The following is a 21,567-nucleotide window of genomic DNA, read 5'->3' on the forward strand; positions in this document are numbered from 1 at the left end:
CGGATAACTGAGAAAGCTAGGCTATTTGATGGACTGCCTCTCTCTCTGCCCATTCAGTAAGACTGTGTGAGCTGGTGCACTTTGGGACTCTTTAACCAAACAATGCCACCGATCAAACCCAGGAAGCATGCCTTCTTTGTTGTGGCTAACCAAAGTTTTGGGAGCACCTCAGGTTGTAAGCTACACATAATGGTAATTAAAGGCCTTGAATTTCCTAAGAAAATGTTGTGTGTGATAGTGTGAATGTGTTCTGTGTGATGAAGAGAGATATTCTCTCTTCAAAGTGTGAATCTGGTAGTACAAGCGTTTTTCTAGGTCCAGACCCATTCTTGAAAGAACAGTAGTTCTGTCTCTGTATTTCCAGTAATTCTGCCTCCAGACCTCACAAGCCCTACCCATCATCCAATATGCACAATGCTTTCTTAATAACGAAACTTTTCTGAGCGGAAGATATACCTTCAAGTCAGTGTTGACTCCACTGCCTTCTTCCTAGGAGTAAGAGAGAGTAACCAGCCCAGTCTCTCAGCTGGCTTTGCATCTAAGGCAGGACTAGAACTTAAGGTCTCCCAGCTTCTAGCTTAGTACCTTAATCACTATATCCATCTGGCTCTAATAACAGGATTACCTCCTGTAATTTCTTTTTAGCCTGCTGTGTTGGAGGAGAAAAACAAACATTTAGCATAAGTATTTTAATACCATTTGCCTGTCATATTTACAGAACAGTAAAAATTGAAATTATTAAAGTGTAAATACAAATATCTGATAAGATAAAGAGACACAAACTCATAAAGCAGCCAGAAGCATCCTGAGCCACTACCCAACTCTCTCTCCCATAAGGATACACTAAGGAAAACTTTTCTGGGTTTTCTCTCTCCACAGATTCCAAACAGATTCAGCCCATTTTTTAAAACTCAGTCTTTCCTTTGTGGGCTTCTTTCACCATACCAAATTTGGTCCCATTTTATTCTGTTTTCAAAGAATTATCCTACTGATGGACAGACAGACAGACGGAGTCCCAACCCTTTCATGTAGTTTTTTCCATCGTTCCATTTGGTTGAAAAAAATAAAAAGGACGAACAAAAAAATTACTTTTAATTCATTAAAAGTATCTGAGTTATACTTATAAAACAATTGAGATTTCTTTTTTTGCTTTCCAAAATTATGCTCAGATGGAAATTTGCTAAAATGCTGTGAGCAAAGCTTACTGTACTTTAAGGCAGAGTTTCATGTTAAACCAACAGTCTTCAACCTTTCCTAACTCTTCTGACTTCAAACTTCACCCCAATTCTTAATAAAGACCCGCTTCTAGTTTTTAAGTTTGTTTTCCCTTTATTTTTTGCTTAATCTTTGTCAAAATATTGTAATCTATTGTTATGACTGTGGTAACACAGGGTACCTCCTCCTGGTTTATATTCCAGGAAAAGGAAGAGGGAACTGGAGGAGATGGATTTGTGGGGAGTAAATGGAAGCACAGGTCTGAGGGAAGCTAAGGGTCTAGCCTGAGAAGACCTCCATCTGTTAAAGAGACAGGATTGGGAATATATTTCGTGCTAGGAAGGCAAGTATTGACTGACTTCAACTATTTAAAGTTACTTCATAAATGTCCATTCAATTCTTTATTTAAATGGCATCCAAGGGTCTTCTGCCCTGTGTTTTATTATGTTCCAGCCAGTCATACTGCCTCAGAGAACTAAAAAAAATAACAGGAGGGGGAAAATATCTAAACCAGAATAGGGCTTAGTGGTGGCTGCAAGACAAATGGATCCTGTAGAGATATCTCCCATAGACACGTAATAAAATTTTAATTTCAAAGAACAGAGAGATAAGAAAAGCACACCCAGAAACATTAAGTTATAAAACAATGACCCACTCCAACTCAACTTCCATGATATAGTGTCACAATCAACAGACTGTATTTTAAAGCCAACAATTCCAAAGGTCTAAAGCTCTGGTGCTCCAAGATATTCCAATAACTGTGGGTTATATCCAACTGTGTATTCATGTCAACAAAAGCACTGATGGCTTACTGAATTCTTTCTTCTGCCACAAGACTGTCTGGGGCAGATTTGAAGAATGCTAGGAGATGCAGGGGGAAAGGGAGGTTCAGAAGTTTTCACTGTTTAAAAAGTCAACTCTTATTATATTGATGCTCTTCCATAAGTCCTAAAGTAATACCTAAAATATATCAAACTTAAGATGCAGTGTCAATGCCAATACAGCATTTCTCCAATACTGTAAATGCTGTTGCAACTTGAAGTCACGAGGATATCATGAAAAGCAACAAGAACTACAGAATGCTTCACAAACTGATAATGTTGCAAAAGAAAACAAATAATTCTTCCCTAGCAACCAGTATTTTAGAAAAATAGGTATGGGGGATTTTTGCAGGAGCATTTTTGCAGTAAAGATTTCTATTAGGATTAACAGCAACTTACCTAATATTGGAAAGTAACTTCCATTGCATAAATAGTAGAAATATGTGAGGTACTATTATTGGCTTTCTGAGTCCATGTGCTCTTACATTCCCTATGATGGAAGTGCTTGTTTTGAAATTTCATTCTGTAATTCTTTATAATATTTCATCATCTCAGGCAGTGCTGATTCCTGTGAGGAGTTAATAATTAAAGTGGCTCATTTGTCATTGCCATATTAATATACAACAGATAAAAATGAGTATTAAAGATTGTGCCAGAAGCAAGCACACGCATTACACCTTAGTAACTGCAAGTATCAGATACCAAGCAGACTATCTCCTTAACAAGTACCTGTAATAACATTTGAACAAGCATTGGATTTGCTATCATGCTAAAGATTTAGACCCAAGAAAAGAGCCCTTAGGGTATGATTTTAAAATCAGAATCATCATGTATTTTAGTACTGAACAATTATTTAACGAGTATCTACAGTAAAACATACTTCTTAGTTAAAAAGACACAAAACAGATGTTACAATATATTTTTTTAATTTTTATAAATAACTTATCTGTTACAAAGACAGTTAACCCACCTAAATCACAAAACCATCAACTCAAGATATCCAAATTAGGTTTTATTAATAAAACAGGTAAAAATTAATTTGTCAATCTTCACATAGAACTGCAGATGAAGCTGAAAAACAAAGCTTCTTTTTTAATAAACATAATGCATTCAATGCAAGTACTTTGGATTTACTGACTTATTACTTGGGGTACTAATTTAATTCCCATGTTTAAAAAAATGCAAAGCCTTTAAAACAAAGGCATCTGTATATTCACATAGATCACTTGTAAAATTCCTGTTAAAGATGTCCACTGGCAAATATTTACAGTGGGTGACAGTCTTACTTTGTCTCTTGCTACATTTAGGCTGCAATCGTATATCACTTACCTTGGAGTAAGTCCCACTGAACTCAATGGCACTTAATTCTGAGCAGATATGTATACAATTTTGCTGTTTATCACTTCTTCCCACCTCACCCCAAGAGATGACGTATCATTTATGTAGTATGCAAGAGAGCAAAATAAAAAAATAAAATAAAACCATGATCTTGGTTTCAATTAAATGTTTTCCTAATCACCTGAATAGATTTCCTCAGAAACAAAGACGTCCACGAAAAAAAGAGATGCTTGGTATTGCTTCAAGTCTGCTTGTTTTCTCTTTTCCAGGCTCTCTTTCAAATGATTCTAATTATTGCTATTCTCCACCAAATCAGGTTTAAAAACTGGCTGCCAACAATGAACATGTTGATGTTTTCTGCTATTGCTGCTATTCTGTGTACTCAATATGCCCCCCCACCCCCAGTATTTTTACTTCTGGAGAGTTTGAAAGGTACCCAGCAAATGAAGCAAGCCTATCAGATGCTGATATGCTGGGGGTGGGTGGGTGGGGGACTAATTTTCTCTTCTGCTTTTGTTTGTTGGGCAAAATATTACCAGATGTCACCCACCGTAAAAATCAGTGTCCCGAGTGAACTAGAAGCATGAACTCCAACTTTTCCTGCATTTTCACCCTGCTGCATCTGCAGGTCTTCACAGATTACCAGCATTTACAAGAGCAACATACAGAAGAGGCAGACAAGAGCTAGTTTGTGCATTGTCATCAACGCTCTTTTAAGGCACTGCTTCTCTCAGATCAAAAACTTTAAACGCAAAGGGATCACAATCGTGCATAATCACTTAAAGGGAGAAAGAAAGTTAACAAAGACTATTACACTATACATTAAGAAATACAAGAAATAATAAAAGGTGAAGAAAAGTCATTTAAAGCAGATTCTAGAACTATGTACAGTAGGAAAAGCCTTGGGGGTATTTCATGGTGAATATTGTACAGACAAAGCATGCAGTTTTCTTTTTCATCTTCAGATGATTGTACTGATTTTTGTCTTCACAGAGTGGAACTGTTTTCCGGAAGACAAGATGAAGAGTACCTCTACATTTCTGAAGTTCTTCTATAATTCCTGGGCCCTCTGTGGTAGCAAATACAGTTTCACTTTGTTCCTTTTCATTTCCTCTGTGAATGTAGTGTTTTACTGAAAGCTTTACAAAAACAAAAAAGCCATCAATATAATTCCTTCCCCTGTCAAAATTCAGTAGTGACATCTGTGGAGAAAGGCGATTGGGAACACCAAAGCATTGAACCTGGTGAGAGTTATTCTTATGGGTATCTAGTAATACTGTACATGTCAGGCAGCTGGCAACCAAGTCTTTCAGGAGACAACCTTCCAGCTGATGAATATCCAGCTGCCTGCAGCACAAGACTGAGGTATTATCTCTGTATCATGACATTTAACATTACTAATAAACCTTGTCACATGTTCAATTTTACAAAATCCTATGCATAAATGATTATTTATCCCAAGGAAATGACACAATAGTCAGAAGTTGGATTTACAGAAGATAAGTGAGCCTCCCTGGCTCAGAAATGCCTGGGCATCTCACACTGTTCACAACGATTTAAGGCTGGGTGATTTAAAAAAGTACAAGCAGTACAATTCCACTGAGCTCCCTCATCTTCTTCAGTATCAGGAACAGTCTTTGGTGTTTTGGCCACGGACCTTTGATCAGCTGAGGTGGAAAAAAAACAGTGGTCAAATATGAATAGCTGAGGAAAATTAATGTTCCCCCTTCCCCAGTTACACAAGCAACATTGATTATGTGTTGAAACTTTCAAATATTATTTCCACTACTGTGTTTTAAAAGTCCAACTCATAATTCAAGAGCAAATAAATCAATTCATATGCTATAATCTAGTTGAGAACTATGCAGGTTCTGTTGAGACCCATGAAAAAAAGAGCACGTAGGGCCCTTGACAAAGGATCTTGTTTGAAATGTACTGGACTTTCATATAATAAAACAATTTGCTGGCACTTGGGGTATTTTCTTTCCCTCTTTCTTTTCTTGGCTTTGGGTACTTGCTTCCCCGCTTTTCTGGCTTCAAAGCTATATGAGACTGTGTAGCATGCTGAAGGATCTGTTTTTGAAGAGATGGGTTTAAAAGGGCCAAAAGAGGTGCTATAAGACTTTATACACCAAATTCAGAAAAAACACAATAAAAAAAGGCTCCCACCCCCAAGGAGGGGTGCAAAAGAAATGCTGGTGTACCCTTGGTTTAGAGAAATTGGGGATGGGCAATGCTTCTGCAAGAGAGTTGGGTCTTCTGTTAAGATCTGTCTGTCCCTTATTTTCAGTCTGCTAGGAAAGACAGAGAGAGATCAGAAAGAGAACCCAGAGCCATGAATGGATTACCACTGAAGAAATGCAGTCTTTGGGGAAAAATAAAAAGAGTATGTATGCACATCCCAAGATGATTTCTCAGTTCTTATGTTTAAAACTGAAGAGAAATCAAGTGTCCTAGCATGTGTAAATGTACAGCTCCTGTCTTTAAAAATGGGGTGATGCAAGAAAAGAACAAATGAACAAGAATAATTGCAGCAAATGAATGTGATGATTTACTATTTGTATGCTACAGATCTCCAATAGTTTTATGAACTGGGTGACCTTGGGCCAGTCACTCTCTCTCAGCCCAACCCACCTCACAGGGTTGTTGATGTGGGGGAAATAGGAGGAAGAAGGAGTATTAGGTAGGTTCACCACCTTGAGTTATTTATAAAAATAATAAAGGCGGGATAGAAAATAAAAATGAATGAATGAACGAACGAACGAACAACGTATTACATATTACAAATATTAATGACAACATATCACAGTAAAATAGGTTAAATGATATGGTTTGATTCCAGAGATAATTTGAAAAGAAGAAAAAATTACTAGCACTACCTTTGGGTTTTGGTGGCACAGGACCTAGAAATCCAATATTGTCATAAAAATTATGGATGGCACTGGGGTTAAAATGTGGTCCTGAAAAAAAGAAACATACATCGTAATAAAAGAAAGAGTTAGTACAAAAAAGGCAATTAAAACTGAAGCACTGGGAAATTTATGGTCAAGACATTACTGGTAACCCTGCAGAGCTTTCCTTTGTTTTAAAAGAAAATTCTGAGGCCATCTAGTAAGATCCACCGGCTTGTATACTCATTTATGGGCTCATCCCTCACATCCACATTATGATCCAATGGGGAAGGGGGAGAAAAATAATTATTTCAAAGAGAAAGATAATCAAGGTGAGCTTAGGAGACTTTAAGGGTTTTCACTAAAGAAGTATAACAAACTTGTTCATAGATAAAATGGCCTAAATTATTATTTTTTTCTCCGGGATTCTCCTGAAGTGCTGTAGAATCTCTAATAGGAACAGAACAAGTCTAGAACTGAGATTTAAAAATACAGACATCACAGTGGTAGCCTCATCCTGAGTTCCTAGCCTGTAAATTATCTCATTTGAATTTAAATAAGAAATATGAGTTTTGGTATTCTAAGTAAGTGTGAAAAACTTAAATTACAATAATGCTAGGTTTTGTTCATTTGCATTGCAACTGCTAAAATGTATTAATTTGCATTTACTTTATTGCACTTTTAATACACCCAAAAGAGGAATTCTTTGGGTGATCTACAGACTTGATAAAGGCAAATCTTTGACCCATTTTCTCCAGGAATATATGTATGATTATAAAGCAAAGAAAATACAAAATCGCTCTAATTTGTATCCCATACATTATTCTGAAATAGTGAAAAGACCAATTTAACTTTGACTCTGGCACAATCTATTGATTTTTAGCAGGAAGAAAAATTTTAGAACATACTGTATACCCTCTTTCTCCTCCATCCCAAATTCTGAGGGTGCTTCAAGATGAAGGCTATGCTAAGTCCCAGGATTACATCTAAGTACAGGTACTGAATTACATCTTTGTGCACAACAGAATATAGCCACGTTACTAACTGCTTTTTATTATGTTTCTCTAAGTTGTTTATTTTCCTTCCTACTCAACTAAATGGGATTTTAAATTTTTACCAAAAAAGAACCCCAAACAGAAAATAAAAGGTAACTTGTTACTACATAGCTAAGCATTTTGTTTTTATTATAAAATACTCTTAATGATATCAAATTTACCAGTCAAGCCTCTACAGTACTTACTTGAGAGTGGGACTGTGCACATTTTTTAAAAATGATTTAGAAGAAGTACTTTGGACTTTGGACTTTCCACAACTGCAGCACTTCTCTACTATTCATTACAGTACAGTAATACTGTTCTTCCCCAGTTTTAAAAAAGGGTGTCACTGCCATAAGGAAGCCACTCTTAAAGTTAATGCAACTCTTAAAGCAGCAACACCTTTTTTTTTAGTGGAAGCCTGAATAAGGTTGACTACCTTGATAAAAAGAGTAAAGAAGCGCTGTGCTCTCTTGAAGACCCACACACTTCTGAATAATTTTCAAAGCATGCCCAGCCCTAGTCCTCAAACCCCACAAGCTGAAAGGTAAAAAGACTGCTCATACTACTAATACAATACCTCTTGCTTGAAAAAGATCAATCTCTTTGGTTAGGCAATCTATGTCTATTTGAAGCTGTCTGTTACAACTTCTTAACTGTTGCATTTCTTCAAGCTGAAAAACACAGAATTATTAGTTTCATGGCTATGATAACAAAACATACTTGTTGGATGATGATGGCATCCTTAGAATTACAAGAATTACATAATGACTTTAATATTTTTAAGCCCTTCAGGCAACCTCTCAGGTATGCCGAAAACCAGTTAAATGTTTGGAAATTAAATTAATGGCTACACAGATCACATAACCATAAGCTTAGATACTGAAATAAGTTTTAGCTTTCCATAAATGAAAGCTCTAGAAAAATATAAAGCAATGGAAATATGCTGTAACTTTTTTAGATAAAAGACCTATTACCTGGGAATAGTTATATCAAGAACAGGCTTGACAATACCAGAGATATGACATCTTAAGTACAAATGACTGAAAAAGTGCTCTGTGTGACTGACTTAATTTTTCTGAATATATTTTAAGAATATCACCATACTTCCCAATATGTACTTGCTGACCAAGTATCCTGCAGGTTCTCTTTTGTATAATTAAAAAAGTGCTCTTTTGATTTCATTTATATTACTTTTATGTAATACTGGATTATTCTGTATCTTCAGAAATGATGACTTACTGAAGGAATTTGGGAAGCAGAATTTGATCTTTTCAGCCGCCTTCGAGTTAGATTATTCTCCATTTCATTGACTTCTGTTTTTAGTTTATCCAGCTTTTTCTTTTGAATCTCAAGTTCTCGTTGAAGTCGTTCCATCCTAGCCTTCTGATGTACTAGTAAAGCTGAAGAACATTAAGATACCATCTTAACCAATTTAATGTTCTCTTCACAGCATTTGTTTTAACCCAGTGCAGTCCTAGGACAAACAATTATATGAGAATTTCCCAGTTTGCCCAATATGAAACATAGGGACATATAAATAATGATATATAAACCATAAAAGCCAAGTTTATAACAATCTAGTCAATATGATAATTTCAAAGTGCATTATTATATTAATTAATCAATATGTGAAATTTAATATTTTCTTGCTTTTACTTTCTTGGTTAACTTTCTAATCCACAAATAACGAACTACCATATAGCTCTAGCCTGTTTCTGATAAACAGTCCACCTAATGATAGCCCACTCTCTTTTCTATTTCCTTTATCTACTTACTAATTTACATGCCATTCCATTCATTACCAACTCAAAATGGCTTGCATCCACTATTTTCACAATTAAGAATTGTACATAAATCTTGATAAACCAACGATCTGAATTCTATGCTAAAAAACTCAGTTGGAAATAAACACCACACTACAACAAGGAATAATTCATAGCACATCTACCCTTAAGGCTTGCTGAAAAAAAGTTTCCCAAAGCTTCCTAAAACCCAGCAGCATTGGAGTAAGACAGATCTCAGCTGTTCCAAAGAAGAGAGACAGTAACTGAGGAGACGCTGATGATGAAATTCCTTGAAAGAAGGGACTTGAGGGGAGCCCCTTCTACTTAATCTTATTGGGTGGGCAGAAACACTTGTGAGAAGGTGATCTTGGCAATAACCACATCCTGTGCCATGAAGGTTCTTCATCTCTTGTCTCTTCTAAAGCAGTCTGCATTTTCTACCCATTTCAGTTTTCACTCTCCAATGCCCCTTACAAAACCTAATTGATTAATCTTCCTAATTAGTCTCTCTGCCAGCAGCATCCTTTTACTCTAATTCCTAACAACTGTGATTAATTCCTCCTAAGCTTTCTCAGAGTGGATTATGACCTTATCATTATATTTTTAAAAATCTGTTTAACAGTGTCTGATTCTCAGAGATTGGCAGGACAAGTCCCTGCAATTTTCTTGGCAAGGTTTTTCAGAAGTGGTTTGCCCTTGCCTGCTTCCTAGGGCTGAGAGAGAGTGACTGGCCCAAGGTCACCCAGCTGGCTTTGTGCCTAAGGCAGGACTAGAACTCACAGTCTCCCGGTTTCTAGCCTGATGCCTTAACCACTACACCAATCTGGCTCTCATAAATCTATGTTTAATTTATGTTTAATTATTTTCAAATAATTGCTTCAGTTAAAATTTAATCTACTTCTAGTTTAAAGCAATAATTATATTCTTTGTTCCAATGTTGAAAAAATGATTGTGATTTAACTTCAAAAATGCCACTCATTTCTAATTAGTTAATAATCCACTGGATTCCTTAAAATTTGTTTTTATTTTTTCATTTCATTCAATTGCATTTACATACATGAATCAGTGTTAATTAAACATTTCTGCTACGCTATTTAAAAAATCCAGTTTTCTGTCAATTTTCAAGAGACTGCATAATGCTCTTAAATAAGATGTGGTTCCCAAAGCTTTATGTTCTTTGGATTTTGGAACATTGGAACAAATTTTAAGCAATCCAATAGATTATTAACTAATTAGAAATGAGTGGCATTTTTGAGATTAAATCACAATCATTTCTTCTTTTCATTATGAATGCTGCTCTTTGCCTCAAGTGTTAATTGCATCATAATAAATATATGTAAAATCAGTGGTTATTGTAGACAATTGCTAAATAATTGCCAATTGTAGCTTGTTTCTGAACCAATTACACTGTTAAATTGCTACACTACTCTATGCAACACAAAATTTAGCCAGAATTTTGAACGTTGCATATACTGGATATAATTATTTACAGGACAGGCAATGGCTTCTTCCTATGTCATTGTTTACAATTAGCAGCATATAAATCAAGTTGCTGTGGGCCCTGGGAGCAATTCCCCCTCCACCATATCTGATCTTAAGCAAGCCATCTTAAAAGACAATCCTATTAGATCAACACATTTTCTGTCAATGGAACAATAATTTTTTTAAAATACTGTTCTTTGTCCCACAAGTTACTTAACCCCTAAGATACATCTAAACACTTTACAGGTAGTCCTCGCTTAATAACCATTCGTTTAGTGACAGTTTGGACTTATGAGGTGCTGAAAAAACGACTTACAACTGGTCCTCACATGACCATCGCAGCATCCTCGCAGTCATGTGTTCACAATTTGGGCGCTTGGCAACCGGTTCACGTTTATGACTGTTGCAGTGTCCTATGGTCACACAATTGCCATTTTCAACCTTCCCAGCCAGTTTCTGGCAAGCAAAATCAATAGGGAACCCAGTAATTCACTTAAAAACCACGTGGTTTGCTTAATGCCCATGGTGATTCGCTTAATGACCACCACAAAAAGGTCATAAAATCAGGTCATATTTGCTTAATGACAGCTTCACTTAGCAATAGAAATTCTGGGGTCAATTGTGGTCGTTAAGCAAGGACCACCTGTAGTTGACCTGAATACAGATTGATCAAGCCCCTGTGCAGTAGAAACATGGCCTTTTAATGCAGCTAGTAAGTCATTACTGTATTAAATTTACACTCCCCAAGTTCTGAATAAAAGTTCTTGCTTGTCATGTTCGCCGTTTCAATGTGTTTGATACATCGTAACGTTTCGCATGTCATTAGCTGGATGCGTGTTTCATCTTTGACGGGAGGATGGTTCCTGTTGGGAGTGGTTTATCTCTTGGCTGTGAACTTGGAATGTATTTGGGTTATCTCCTGTGTTCAAGGTTACTTTCCCAGGCTAGGAGATCTGACGGTTGCCAGCACCTGGGACGGGCGGCTCTGCTGGTAGGGAGGCGGGGTTACGTTTGCAACGAGGGTTTTAAGTTTGTATTTGGCGCGCTTTCTGTCATTCTCAGCTTTCTCTGTATTTGTCCTAAGTTCCCTAATAAATCAGATTTCATTTAGCAACCTCTTGGGAGTCTGAGTATTTGGGCTGGGCAACCATTACATTGCTCTTCTAGATGGTTGAAAGCTTATAGAGCCTGAAGAGAGAGGAGGGGTTTAACACTCAAATACATCTATTTGTTTAACACCTTATGATTTTTGATAGTATTCATGGTTTCCCCAACCACCTGAAGATGGACTTGTATATTTTATGTGTACGTGTTTTTATTTCATTCCAGCAAAACCCCATTTTTGTCATCCATAGAAAAGGCAGAAATATTCAATAAATGCATCATGTTGTCTAAGATTTTTAATTATGTTACATGAAATTCTGAGATGCATTGCAAACTTGCCAAGAATTTGTTAATAGAATAAAAAATTTAGTAACGGCAGGCAGACAAACCTCTCTTAAGAGAATTTGCACCATATATGCTTCAGAATCCTTTCTACTCCGTAGACACCCTGGTAGGCAAAGTTGATATGGAAACTATTTATTGAAAGGTGTTGTTCAGAAAGATTATTCAAAATGCTGTGAAGTTGCCCAGAGAAGTCAAGTGGCTATGAATGCACACTCATGCAGAAACAACCAGGAGCAGCTTCCAAAACAGCTGCCCAAGTTTTGTAAAAGAAACAGCTTACAGGATACAATAAGCTTGTATTATATATTCAAAACAGGGGAAACTGAGTATCATAGAGCCCTTTAGGAACATAAGGATACGTTGTGGAACTATGAAGTCTAATGTATTAAAGACTGCTTCTTGCCCAGGATTCCCTCTATTTTATTCTCGTTTAAAAAGAAGAATTCTAGATTCTACCTAGATCCTTAACAGGAACAGCAATTGTTTGCAAAATGAACATGCTAATTATCCCCTACAAAGAAGGGAGAGGGTTAAAAATATGCTTTGGAAAGTGCTGTTCAAAAGTATAAATCAAGAATTGTACAAAGGGAACACAAGCCTCTTCTATGTCTCTGAACAGAATTTTGCATTCTGACTTTTGTACCTCATTCACAATGACATATAGAGAATAATTTTGAAAACATTACTAGCATTATGTACTAGTAAGAGGACCTTCAATAATAATGTTGCATGCATTCTGAAAACTCATTTCGGCAAAGGCCTCCTCCTACTCACACCAGGTTCTACATTACATATCACATGTTTCTTCCTTGTTCTCATATGATTTTCTTTCAGTTTAAATTATTATTTGATGACATTCCTTGAAGCTCCTTGAGAGTTCCCCAGCTTTCAATGGGCAGCTATGGAAGTCCCAGAAGTTATTATCAGCTGCTCCTTGGCAATTCAGCAATGTCTAAAATAATTTCCCATCATCTCTGTGTCAAGGTATACCAGGTGCTTCTCTTCTCTGCTCCGAGCCACTTATATAAGTCCAGTATCACTGGTTATTAGTTTATGGTGAATGACAGATCCTTTCTTTGAAACATTATTTCATAAATTTGTATCCCAACTTCTCTCTAGGAGCCTAAGCTATATGTAATACAGGTAGTCTTCACTTAACAACCACAACTGGAACCAGAATTTCAGTCGCTAAGCTGTGCGGTTGTTAAGCGAATCCGACTTGATTTTACGACCATTCTTGCAGCAGTTGTTAAGCAAACCACATGGTTGTTAAGCAAACCACATGGTCGTTAAGTGAATCACGTAGTTCCCCATTGATTTTGCCTGCCAGAAGCCAGCTGGGAAGCTTGAAAATGGTGATCATGTGACCACAGGACACTGCAACAGTCGTAAATGAGAACCAGTTGCCAAGTGCTCAGATCATCATCATATGACCGGGGTAATGCCGCAACAGTCATAATTGCGAGGACCAGGTGGAAGTCGAGTTTTAGCACTGTCGTAAGTCCAAACCAGTGCTAAATGAATGGTTGTTAAGCAAGGACTACCTGTGTTCTCTCCCACAATTTTTCTCCATAATGAAAACAAAAAGTTACCTGGTGAGCTTCTGTGAGTGAGTGTAGATGTGAACTGAATCTCTCCAGTCCTAATCCAGTATTTTATCTAGTACCCCAGCACTATCAAACCCTGTGGCGGTTTTCTCTGGTTATATATTTTTTGGGTTAGGGTGTGGTTATCTACGTATTCAAGAACAGTTTAGGAACAATAACAATATAATTAATAAAATCTCACACACCATTGTGAAAGAAAGGTTAATCTTCATTCTCTCTGTTCAGAAAGCAAGGGAGGGTCACAAATGCACTCACCTGATTGATCATGGCAACCAGATAACTGGTGAGCACCATGAGATGGATCAGGCACATGCTTGCAACAAGCAAGCATTCTTGCTGCTTGAGTATGTCCAGTGCAGTTTAAGAATGAGCCCCACTGCTTCCCCAGCTTGGAAGAAGCCTTGTTCAGGTTTGAAGGCATGTAGAAGCAGAGAGAATTCTTGATGCTTTAGAAATTTAGTACAAGAGAAGAAAGATTCAAACCTGCCCTGACTTATGGTTTGTATGCAATGGATGGGGAGTCCTGGCCATAACTTATGCTTGCACAATTTCTAATTTGATTTTATTAATGTACTCTATGAATAGCAGTTCACAGAAACAGCAAAACAGGAATTTTGTTCATACAGTTTACAACATAACTTCAGTAACTATGATGTTGTAGAAAATGGACACCCAGGAGATACTTTTTTTCTACTACTAGATATAGGGGAGAATAAAAATGTACTCTTAATATACCATAGCCCACAATATACTTTAAAAAAAAAACCTAGCTGGCAAAATACTTCAAAAATTTTAGAGAAAATACTCCATTTCATATAATCTGCTGTTCAGATAACAAATGCATATCCTGTTCTCTACAACTCTGAGCATCAGTTTCTTGTTAACAAGTAATCTGAAACTGAGTCTATCTTAAGCTGTATTCTAAACACTGAGGGATGAAGATATTTGCTTGCTGTCACGCCTGCCAATATACAACACATGCTCAATCTGTGCTATTGATAAACTCTCTAATACATTATTTTGAATTCCCACAATATAGTAATTTAATATATTTCCACTACACTGAAATATATTAAATTAATATAATACTTGCTTAAGGTTAAAGGATTATTACAGTTATTATATCTGCTATTACAATCATTGTAAAGAACCATCAAAAAGATTGTAACATCTTGATCCCCAAAGATAAATAAAATGTACAGAACAATATCCTGATATTCCCACAAATCTGAGAGAGTGAAAAAAGCTGCAGACATGCATCTCTACTACAATGAAAACCCTGGACACACAATAATTTTAATGATCTTAGCAGTACTCCAGAATCAGTACTTTCCAACAGGAAATGTGCAAAATGCTTTGACCCCAATAAGTTCACACCCTGCAAACCTGTTCAAGTATCAAAACAGTACAAATGCATGTCAGAAAGTATTGCTGTGAGTATTCCAAACATTGTGATTAGGCTGTTGTTTTATGGTTTATGATAGGGTTGGTCTTGTAATGTATATATATATATATTTTTTCAACTAAACCAGTCAGCAGCACATTTAGGCTGGATGAGGTAACGTGGAATCAGAGTGTTCACAGGAAAGCAGCAGTTAAGCATGTGACCAGATAGAAGATTGGTATAAGTGCATGAATTGTCTTTCACAGAGCAGGGCTGCTAATGCAAGTTGTGTAAACTCAATGACTAAAATGTTGTTTTGTATGTGTGTATATTCTCTCAATACTCTTGTCATTTTTTTGTGACATTAATGTTAAAATTCAGAGTAAAATATTGGACTGTATGGGTGTGGGTGCATGTACTCTGTGTATGCTCTTGTCACTTGCTGCAACAGTAATGTTCTTCATGCGGTCAACAAACTCCCACAAATCTTACTCTCCTATAATTCTCACAGTCAGCAACCACCATTACATACAAGCAAAAGCATCAGCAAAGAGAAGGATTTGCTTTTGCTGTGTTTGCCTCTGACAGGCAATCTACCAAAAGAACAAATAAACAAAACCTGTTACAATCTTGCTGAGCAGGTAAAGTGAAATGCCTACATAAAGGCTGGCCAAGGGGATGGTGTATTTTTCTTAACCAAATACACCAAGGAAGTTTGTAAGACTGAAAGGAACTACAATGACCACCAGCCTGCCTGGCTTGTTCATCTTAACGTAGGGGTCTGTTTATCATCAGGCTGAGAGCAATAAATGTACAAAAAAAAAAGATTAATTTATTATATCCCACCTTTCTTTCAGAAACTCAAACTGGCATATATAGCACTACCTCCTTCAATTTTTCTGGCAACAAAAAACTTGTTGCTAGGTAGGTTAGACTGAGAAAGAACGATTAGCTCAAAGTTGCCCATTACGTTTCCCACGGCTTAAGGTGGACTTGAATCTGGGTCTTCCTAGTCTAATGACTTAATCACTACACCATCTTGATTCTCAGTTAAACAGATTAGTTTTTCTACCCTGTTGATGTGGTGGATTGCAATCTCAAGAACAGAAAAGGCTGAGGTAAAGGGGGATATGGGTCTGATTTCTGGGCAAGCTAACTTTGAAGGAGGAAGCTTTCTAAAAGGTGAGCAATTGCCCAGGCTTCCCTCATGGAGGGCCTCAAGCCAAAGCATACAGGTGGTTCTTGGTTAATGACGGTAATTGGGACCAGAATTTCCATCGCTAAGCAACATGGTTGTAAAGTGTGATGTCACATGACTGCACTACTGGCAGATCTGGCACCTCCAGTTGCTGTTGTTAAGCGAATCCCACAATATCATTAAGCGTGACATCATGTGGTCGCCGTTTGTGACCTCCTGCCAGCTTCCCAACTGACTTTGTCGGAAGCTGGCAGTGAAGGTTGCAAATGGCGATCACATGATGCTGCGACATCATAATTGCAAGTTGGTCGCCGAGCGCCCGGATCTCAATCATGTGACAGCGGGGACACTGCAACAGCCAGAACTCTGAGGACCATTTGTAACTACCACTCATTCAGCACCATAAGTTTGAATGGTTGCTGAACGAGTGGTCATTAAGTGAGGACCACCTGTACAACATTTACATGCAGAGATCTGCCAAGTCGCCTCCCACATTGATTACGACTTTTGGCATTCAATAGAAAAAAAAAGGAAAAAATATACAGAAGTAAGAACAAGCAAGAAGAAAGTAGAGGGGGAGTGTCAAATGAAAATGCTGCCCATCATTCCAAGCACAGCGGCTTAAAAAGACTTTAAATAAGTCTCTCTAAACAAACTTGTACAGTGTCAGGAAAATGAAAACAGGTATCAGTCAGAAACCCTACTAGGACATAGTACTGAGATAGCACTGATTGCAGTTTTTGATGATCTTTGGCAGGACAAAGATAGAGGTGGTGCATCTATCCTGGCTCTTCTCAATCTCTCAGCCATGCTTGTATTATCAATCAGGCACAACAGACACAATGCCTATAGCCTATGAAACTTTTGCAGCCTATGAAAATGTTTTTTTAAAAGCTTAAATAAAAATCTGAAAATAAGGAATCAATGACATAAACTTCCATCTTGTGATCATGTTTGGAAATAAATGTAAGTTGGTAATTAAATTGAAAATAATACCATATGCACTTAGATGAAAAAAAATTCCTGTGACTCACTGCAAAATATAGGTCGAGCAAATACACTTATAGACCTAGCATTAGGATTATTACCTCAATAATCTTAGAGCAGGGCCTACAAAGATAAATGTGCCTAAGGCCTACAAGAGTGTAATACAGCCCTACTCACAGTAGCCTTTGATACCGTCAATCATTGTATCTTGGACGAGCTTAGGAGGTTGGGAGTGGGAGGTACAGTATTGTAGTAGTTTCCGTCCTTCCTCTGGGGTTAGTTCCAGTCAGTACAGGTGAGAGAGATCTAGCTCCAGACCCCTGCTTTATGGGGTTCCTCAAGGCCCCATACTCTGTGCCTATTTGACTGGTTAAGTTCATCTGTCAGCATGGGGTTACGTACCACTGATGATACTCAGCTATATATCACTACCCTGGACCAACCAAGCAATGCTGTCAAAGTTCTTTTCTAATGTCTGGAAGCTATGGGAGTCTGGATGGGGAAGAACACACTTCAACTTAACCCTAAGAAGACCAAGTGACTGGGGATTTTAGGACCCCATCCCCTGCATCTGGGGACCTTCCATCATTAGTTCTGGATGGAGCTGCACTCCTTCAGATAGAACTGGTACACAATTTGGGGGTCCTCTTAGACTCTCAGCTTCCACTTGAGGAGTAAATGACTACAGTGGCCAAGAGGGCCTTTGCATAAATCCATCTTGTGTGCCAAATCTGCCTGTTCCTGGACTGGGAATCCCTGTTCACAGTCACTCCTACCTTGGGCACCTCCTTTTTTTGTACTACTGCAAAGAACTTTATATGGGACTGCCCTTAAAAACCACTTGGAAGCTCTAACTTGTTCAGAAAGCAGTGGCACCATGGTACATCCATGTAATACCACTACTTTGTGAGTGAGGCTTCCAGGTGCAAATCAAGGTGCTGGTTACTGCCCACAAAGCTCTTCCTGGCACAGGGCTAGGCTATTTGCAGGACCAACTATTTCTACCCAACTTACAAGAACATACGAGTGGGCATGCTCAGGGTCCCCTCCATGAAACAATGTCACCTGATGGGACCCAGGAGGCATACCTTCTCTGTGGAAGAGCATGCCCTCAGGATTTGGATGGCCCCAACTCTGTTGGCTTTAGATGCATGCGTTTTTGTAATATTGGAGATTATAATTGATCAGCTTCAGTTGTATTATATTTTCTTTCTTTTTATTTTATGTAGGTTATTTTTTCATTTTCCTGTTTTAATCCTATGTAAGCTGTTCAGAGTCACAACTGCAAACTGGACAACCATAGAAATTGATTAAATAAATAAATATCAGATTCATTAGGATACAGATGTGTGTGTATGTATATAGCTGGGATAATCAATATTGCAAATCAAGATTTTCACATACAGTGGTGGATAAATCGATTTCATAATCTTAACCCAGTCTGACTACTTTAATTGGCAATAAATATGCTATAGAATAGAACAGAAATAGAAAAAATGATAAATGCAATTTTTCTTGTCTAAAAATTATGAGTAGGCTCTCCAACTGTAACTTCTCTGTGATCTCGTCTACCCCACCAACCTCTGAATTATTTATAGGTCTTTCTCTGAGGATTTCAATAAAACCATTTCTAGTTCTAGAGTATTAAAGTTACAATTGCTATTACTTATACTTCTTGATTCTTTCATACGATAATTGTACTGGCAACATACATCTTTGTCAACTTACTAGCTTTTTTTCCCAGCTCTTTGGTATAAAGACCTTAAATAAATGAATAAGTAAATAATGGACTAAAGCAGCAACACAGAGATTACTACAACTTACATAAAAGTATTACCTTGTGTATAGGCTGCATCATCAGATCCCATGCTCAGTTTTCGTGCTTCATTAATCCTATCGACATGTGCTAAAACAGGGTCAGTAAGGTGTTGGATACTTTCCGTTTCTGCAAAATGTTCAGGAAGGTTTAGAAGGTTTGTAGGTTCGAAAGTTGGGGACACCACACCTGGTGAAACTGCAGGGGGTTTATTTGGAGAAACAGTAATTTTAAAAGTGTACTTTGTGTTAGGCTGAGTAACCACTACTCGGGGAGAAGTGGCAGAAGCATTGTTTCCAATTGTTCTGCTTTTGGGAGGGTGGTGGTGAATAAAGGCAGGTCCCATGCTAACTTGACCAGACATATTCCTAGATGTGGCAGTAACTCCTGGATTTGTAGATATGAAGAGTGTGGGCTGATTCCGTACAAGTTGTTCATCACTTGCAGAAGCATTGGCTGAAATGTACACCTTAGGCTGACTTCGTGTAATTATTTCATCAGTATTCGGTGGACTGGCAGCTATGTAAACAGTGGGTTGACTTCTACTTAAAGTCTGGCTGTTGCTGGAAGAGGAATTTGTGGATGAGCAGGAACCTGTAGAACGAAGTTTTGATGAATTATTTCTCTGCGGTGGTTCAAGTTTGATTTCAATTTGGTTTTTACGAGGTCCTGTTGATATGTTTTGGATATTATATTGGCTCTGGGTTGAAGAAGATTGTGAGCTACCAGATGAATGAACTGTAGGTGCTTGGGGAGTTGTAGGTGAACTTATAGGCATATACACATGAGAGGTCTGATGGCCTTGCTGGTTTGGCTGAGTTGACTGTTGTGATGAGGTATGTGTCAAGGAACTGGTTGTGGGAATAGTTGTCCAGGGGTTTGAATGTGAAGGCTGGTAGTTTTGTTGAGAATGCATAGGACTGAACTGAGACATCCAGGCTGGATTTTGCTGATTCTGGCGAGTTGTACCACTTGGATTTGTGGTGTAAGGTCTAATGTAGATAGAATTGCCTTGTGGACTGTTTATTGGAGGTACACCATGTATGTGCAAAGATGTTGGGGTATTCCGACCAGGCTGAATATTTGGGGCTAAAGTTACCATAATGGGGTTAAATCTAGGTAAATGCTGAGCCAAGCCAGAAGATCCTTTACTGCCCAAATGAAATCCAAAATGTTGTCCTGGATTGGAAGTATTAGGAGTATTAGATATGCCAAAGAATCCCTGTGGAACTTGGACTGGAGCAGTCTGCGGTTCCTGATGACACAATTCGCTGTTGGATAGGCTGGTCTGAAGGTGTCCATCACTAATACTATGAGTTAAAGTCCTGCTTCCATTCATTCTACTTCCTTCTCTTCCATGGAGATTCACATTCTGTGATTGCAAATCCAAATTAAGGGATGTCATGTGATTTCGCAGACTGGAAATGCCAGAATCATCTGAAAAAACAATGTCTCCTTCACCGTAGAGATATTTTGTGCTCTCCTTAGAGAGAACTGCACAACAGGCATCCAAATTATTATTATTCTATAACAAATTTAAAAAACAGGCATCAGTAGAAGTCCTATACTTTCACCACAGTTATTTAAGAATTTAACAAAATACCAGCTTTCTGAACACAAAAGGGGATAAAGAAGCTCAGAAGAGAGAGAAACAATATAAAAGTTAAAGTAGTTTGCATCTGGGTTATAGCTAAAGAAACACTGGGTTAAAATACTATGGCTTTAAATTTTATACTCTCTTTCTTGGGAGTTAACATCACTGAACTCAATTAGCCTTCTTTCTTTTGCATGTGTGTGTGCACGCTCACGCCTGCCTTTGAATCAGTGTTGACTCCTGGTAACTGCCTGGACAAGTCCCTGCAACGTTTTCCTGCAACATTTTCATAAGTGGTTTGCCTTTGCCTTCTTCCTAAGCCTGAGAATGACTGACCCAAAATCACCCATTTGGCTTTTTGCCTAAGGCAGGACTAGAACTCATGGTCTTCTGGTTTGTAGCCTGATGCCTTAACAACTTAACAAACTGGCTCTCTATTTCAAAATAGATAAACATTAATAAGAAGCTCATTGTTAGACCTTCACCTTTAATAATTGATATTACTGTTGCTCAGATTACCAATTTCATACAGAATGAAATTTGGGTTTGAGTTAAATGCACACTTATTTTGATTTTAATCTCAATTTGACTTTAAAAGTTATCTCTGTATTTTCCTATATAAAATAAAAAATAACATATTTTCAAAGAGTTTCATTCAGTATCATACTACTTCTGGCAATGGAAGTAAAAATGTAAGCATCTAGAAATTAACACCAATGCCTAGAAATATGATATAGGAAAGCTCTTGGATTTACAGGATATTTGTGTACACAACACTTCAACTTTAAGTTAAAACCCCATCATTTTAAGAAAAATTAAATTGTTAAATTTTTGAAATATAGAATGACCTAGTACTAAAAAATGCAAAAAAGCTACAGAAATGCTAAATAGTATTTTAATCAGTAAACTATTATCTGTACTAATAGCTACTAAAACTATGGCTATAGAGATTTCTTATTGATAA

The 21,567-nt window shown here is 37.5% G+C and overlaps 1 protein-coding gene across 2 annotated transcripts in view; it reads right to left on the reverse strand.

The window, feature by feature from the left end:
* Nucleotides 1–3,035: 3,035 nt before the first annotated feature.
* Nucleotides 3,036–21,567, reverse strand: part of TAB2 (TGF-beta activated kinase 1 (MAP3K7) binding protein 2) — a 58,568-nt gene continuing 40,036 nt past the window's right edge. Inside the window, exons 3-7 of one of the 2 annotated variants that reach the window (XM_063308814.1) lie at nucleotides 19,031–20,534; nucleotides 8,542–8,702; nucleotides 7,880–7,973; nucleotides 6,254–6,334; nucleotides 3,036–5,041 (exon numbers count right to left, since the gene is read on the reverse strand). In XM_063308814.1, coding sequence (XP_063164884.1) covers nucleotides 4,893–5,041; nucleotides 6,254–6,334; nucleotides 7,880–7,973; nucleotides 8,542–8,702; nucleotides 19,031–20,534 — 1,989 coding nt within the window. In that variant the 3' untranslated portion in view covers nucleotides 3,036–4,892. Of the gene's footprint in view, nucleotides 5,042–6,253; nucleotides 6,335–7,879; nucleotides 7,974–8,541; nucleotides 8,777–19,030; nucleotides 20,535–21,567 lie in introns of those variants that run through there. The other variant, XM_063308823.1, reaches the window with a different exon arrangement.

This window comes from Candoia aspera, chromosome 1, assembly GCF_035149785.1.
Source record: "Candoia aspera isolate rCanAsp1 chromosome 1, rCanAsp1.hap2, whole genome shotgun sequence".
In the NCBI taxonomy this organism is placed as follows: domain Eukaryota; kingdom Metazoa; phylum Chordata; class Lepidosauria; order Squamata; family Boidae; genus Candoia; species Candoia aspera.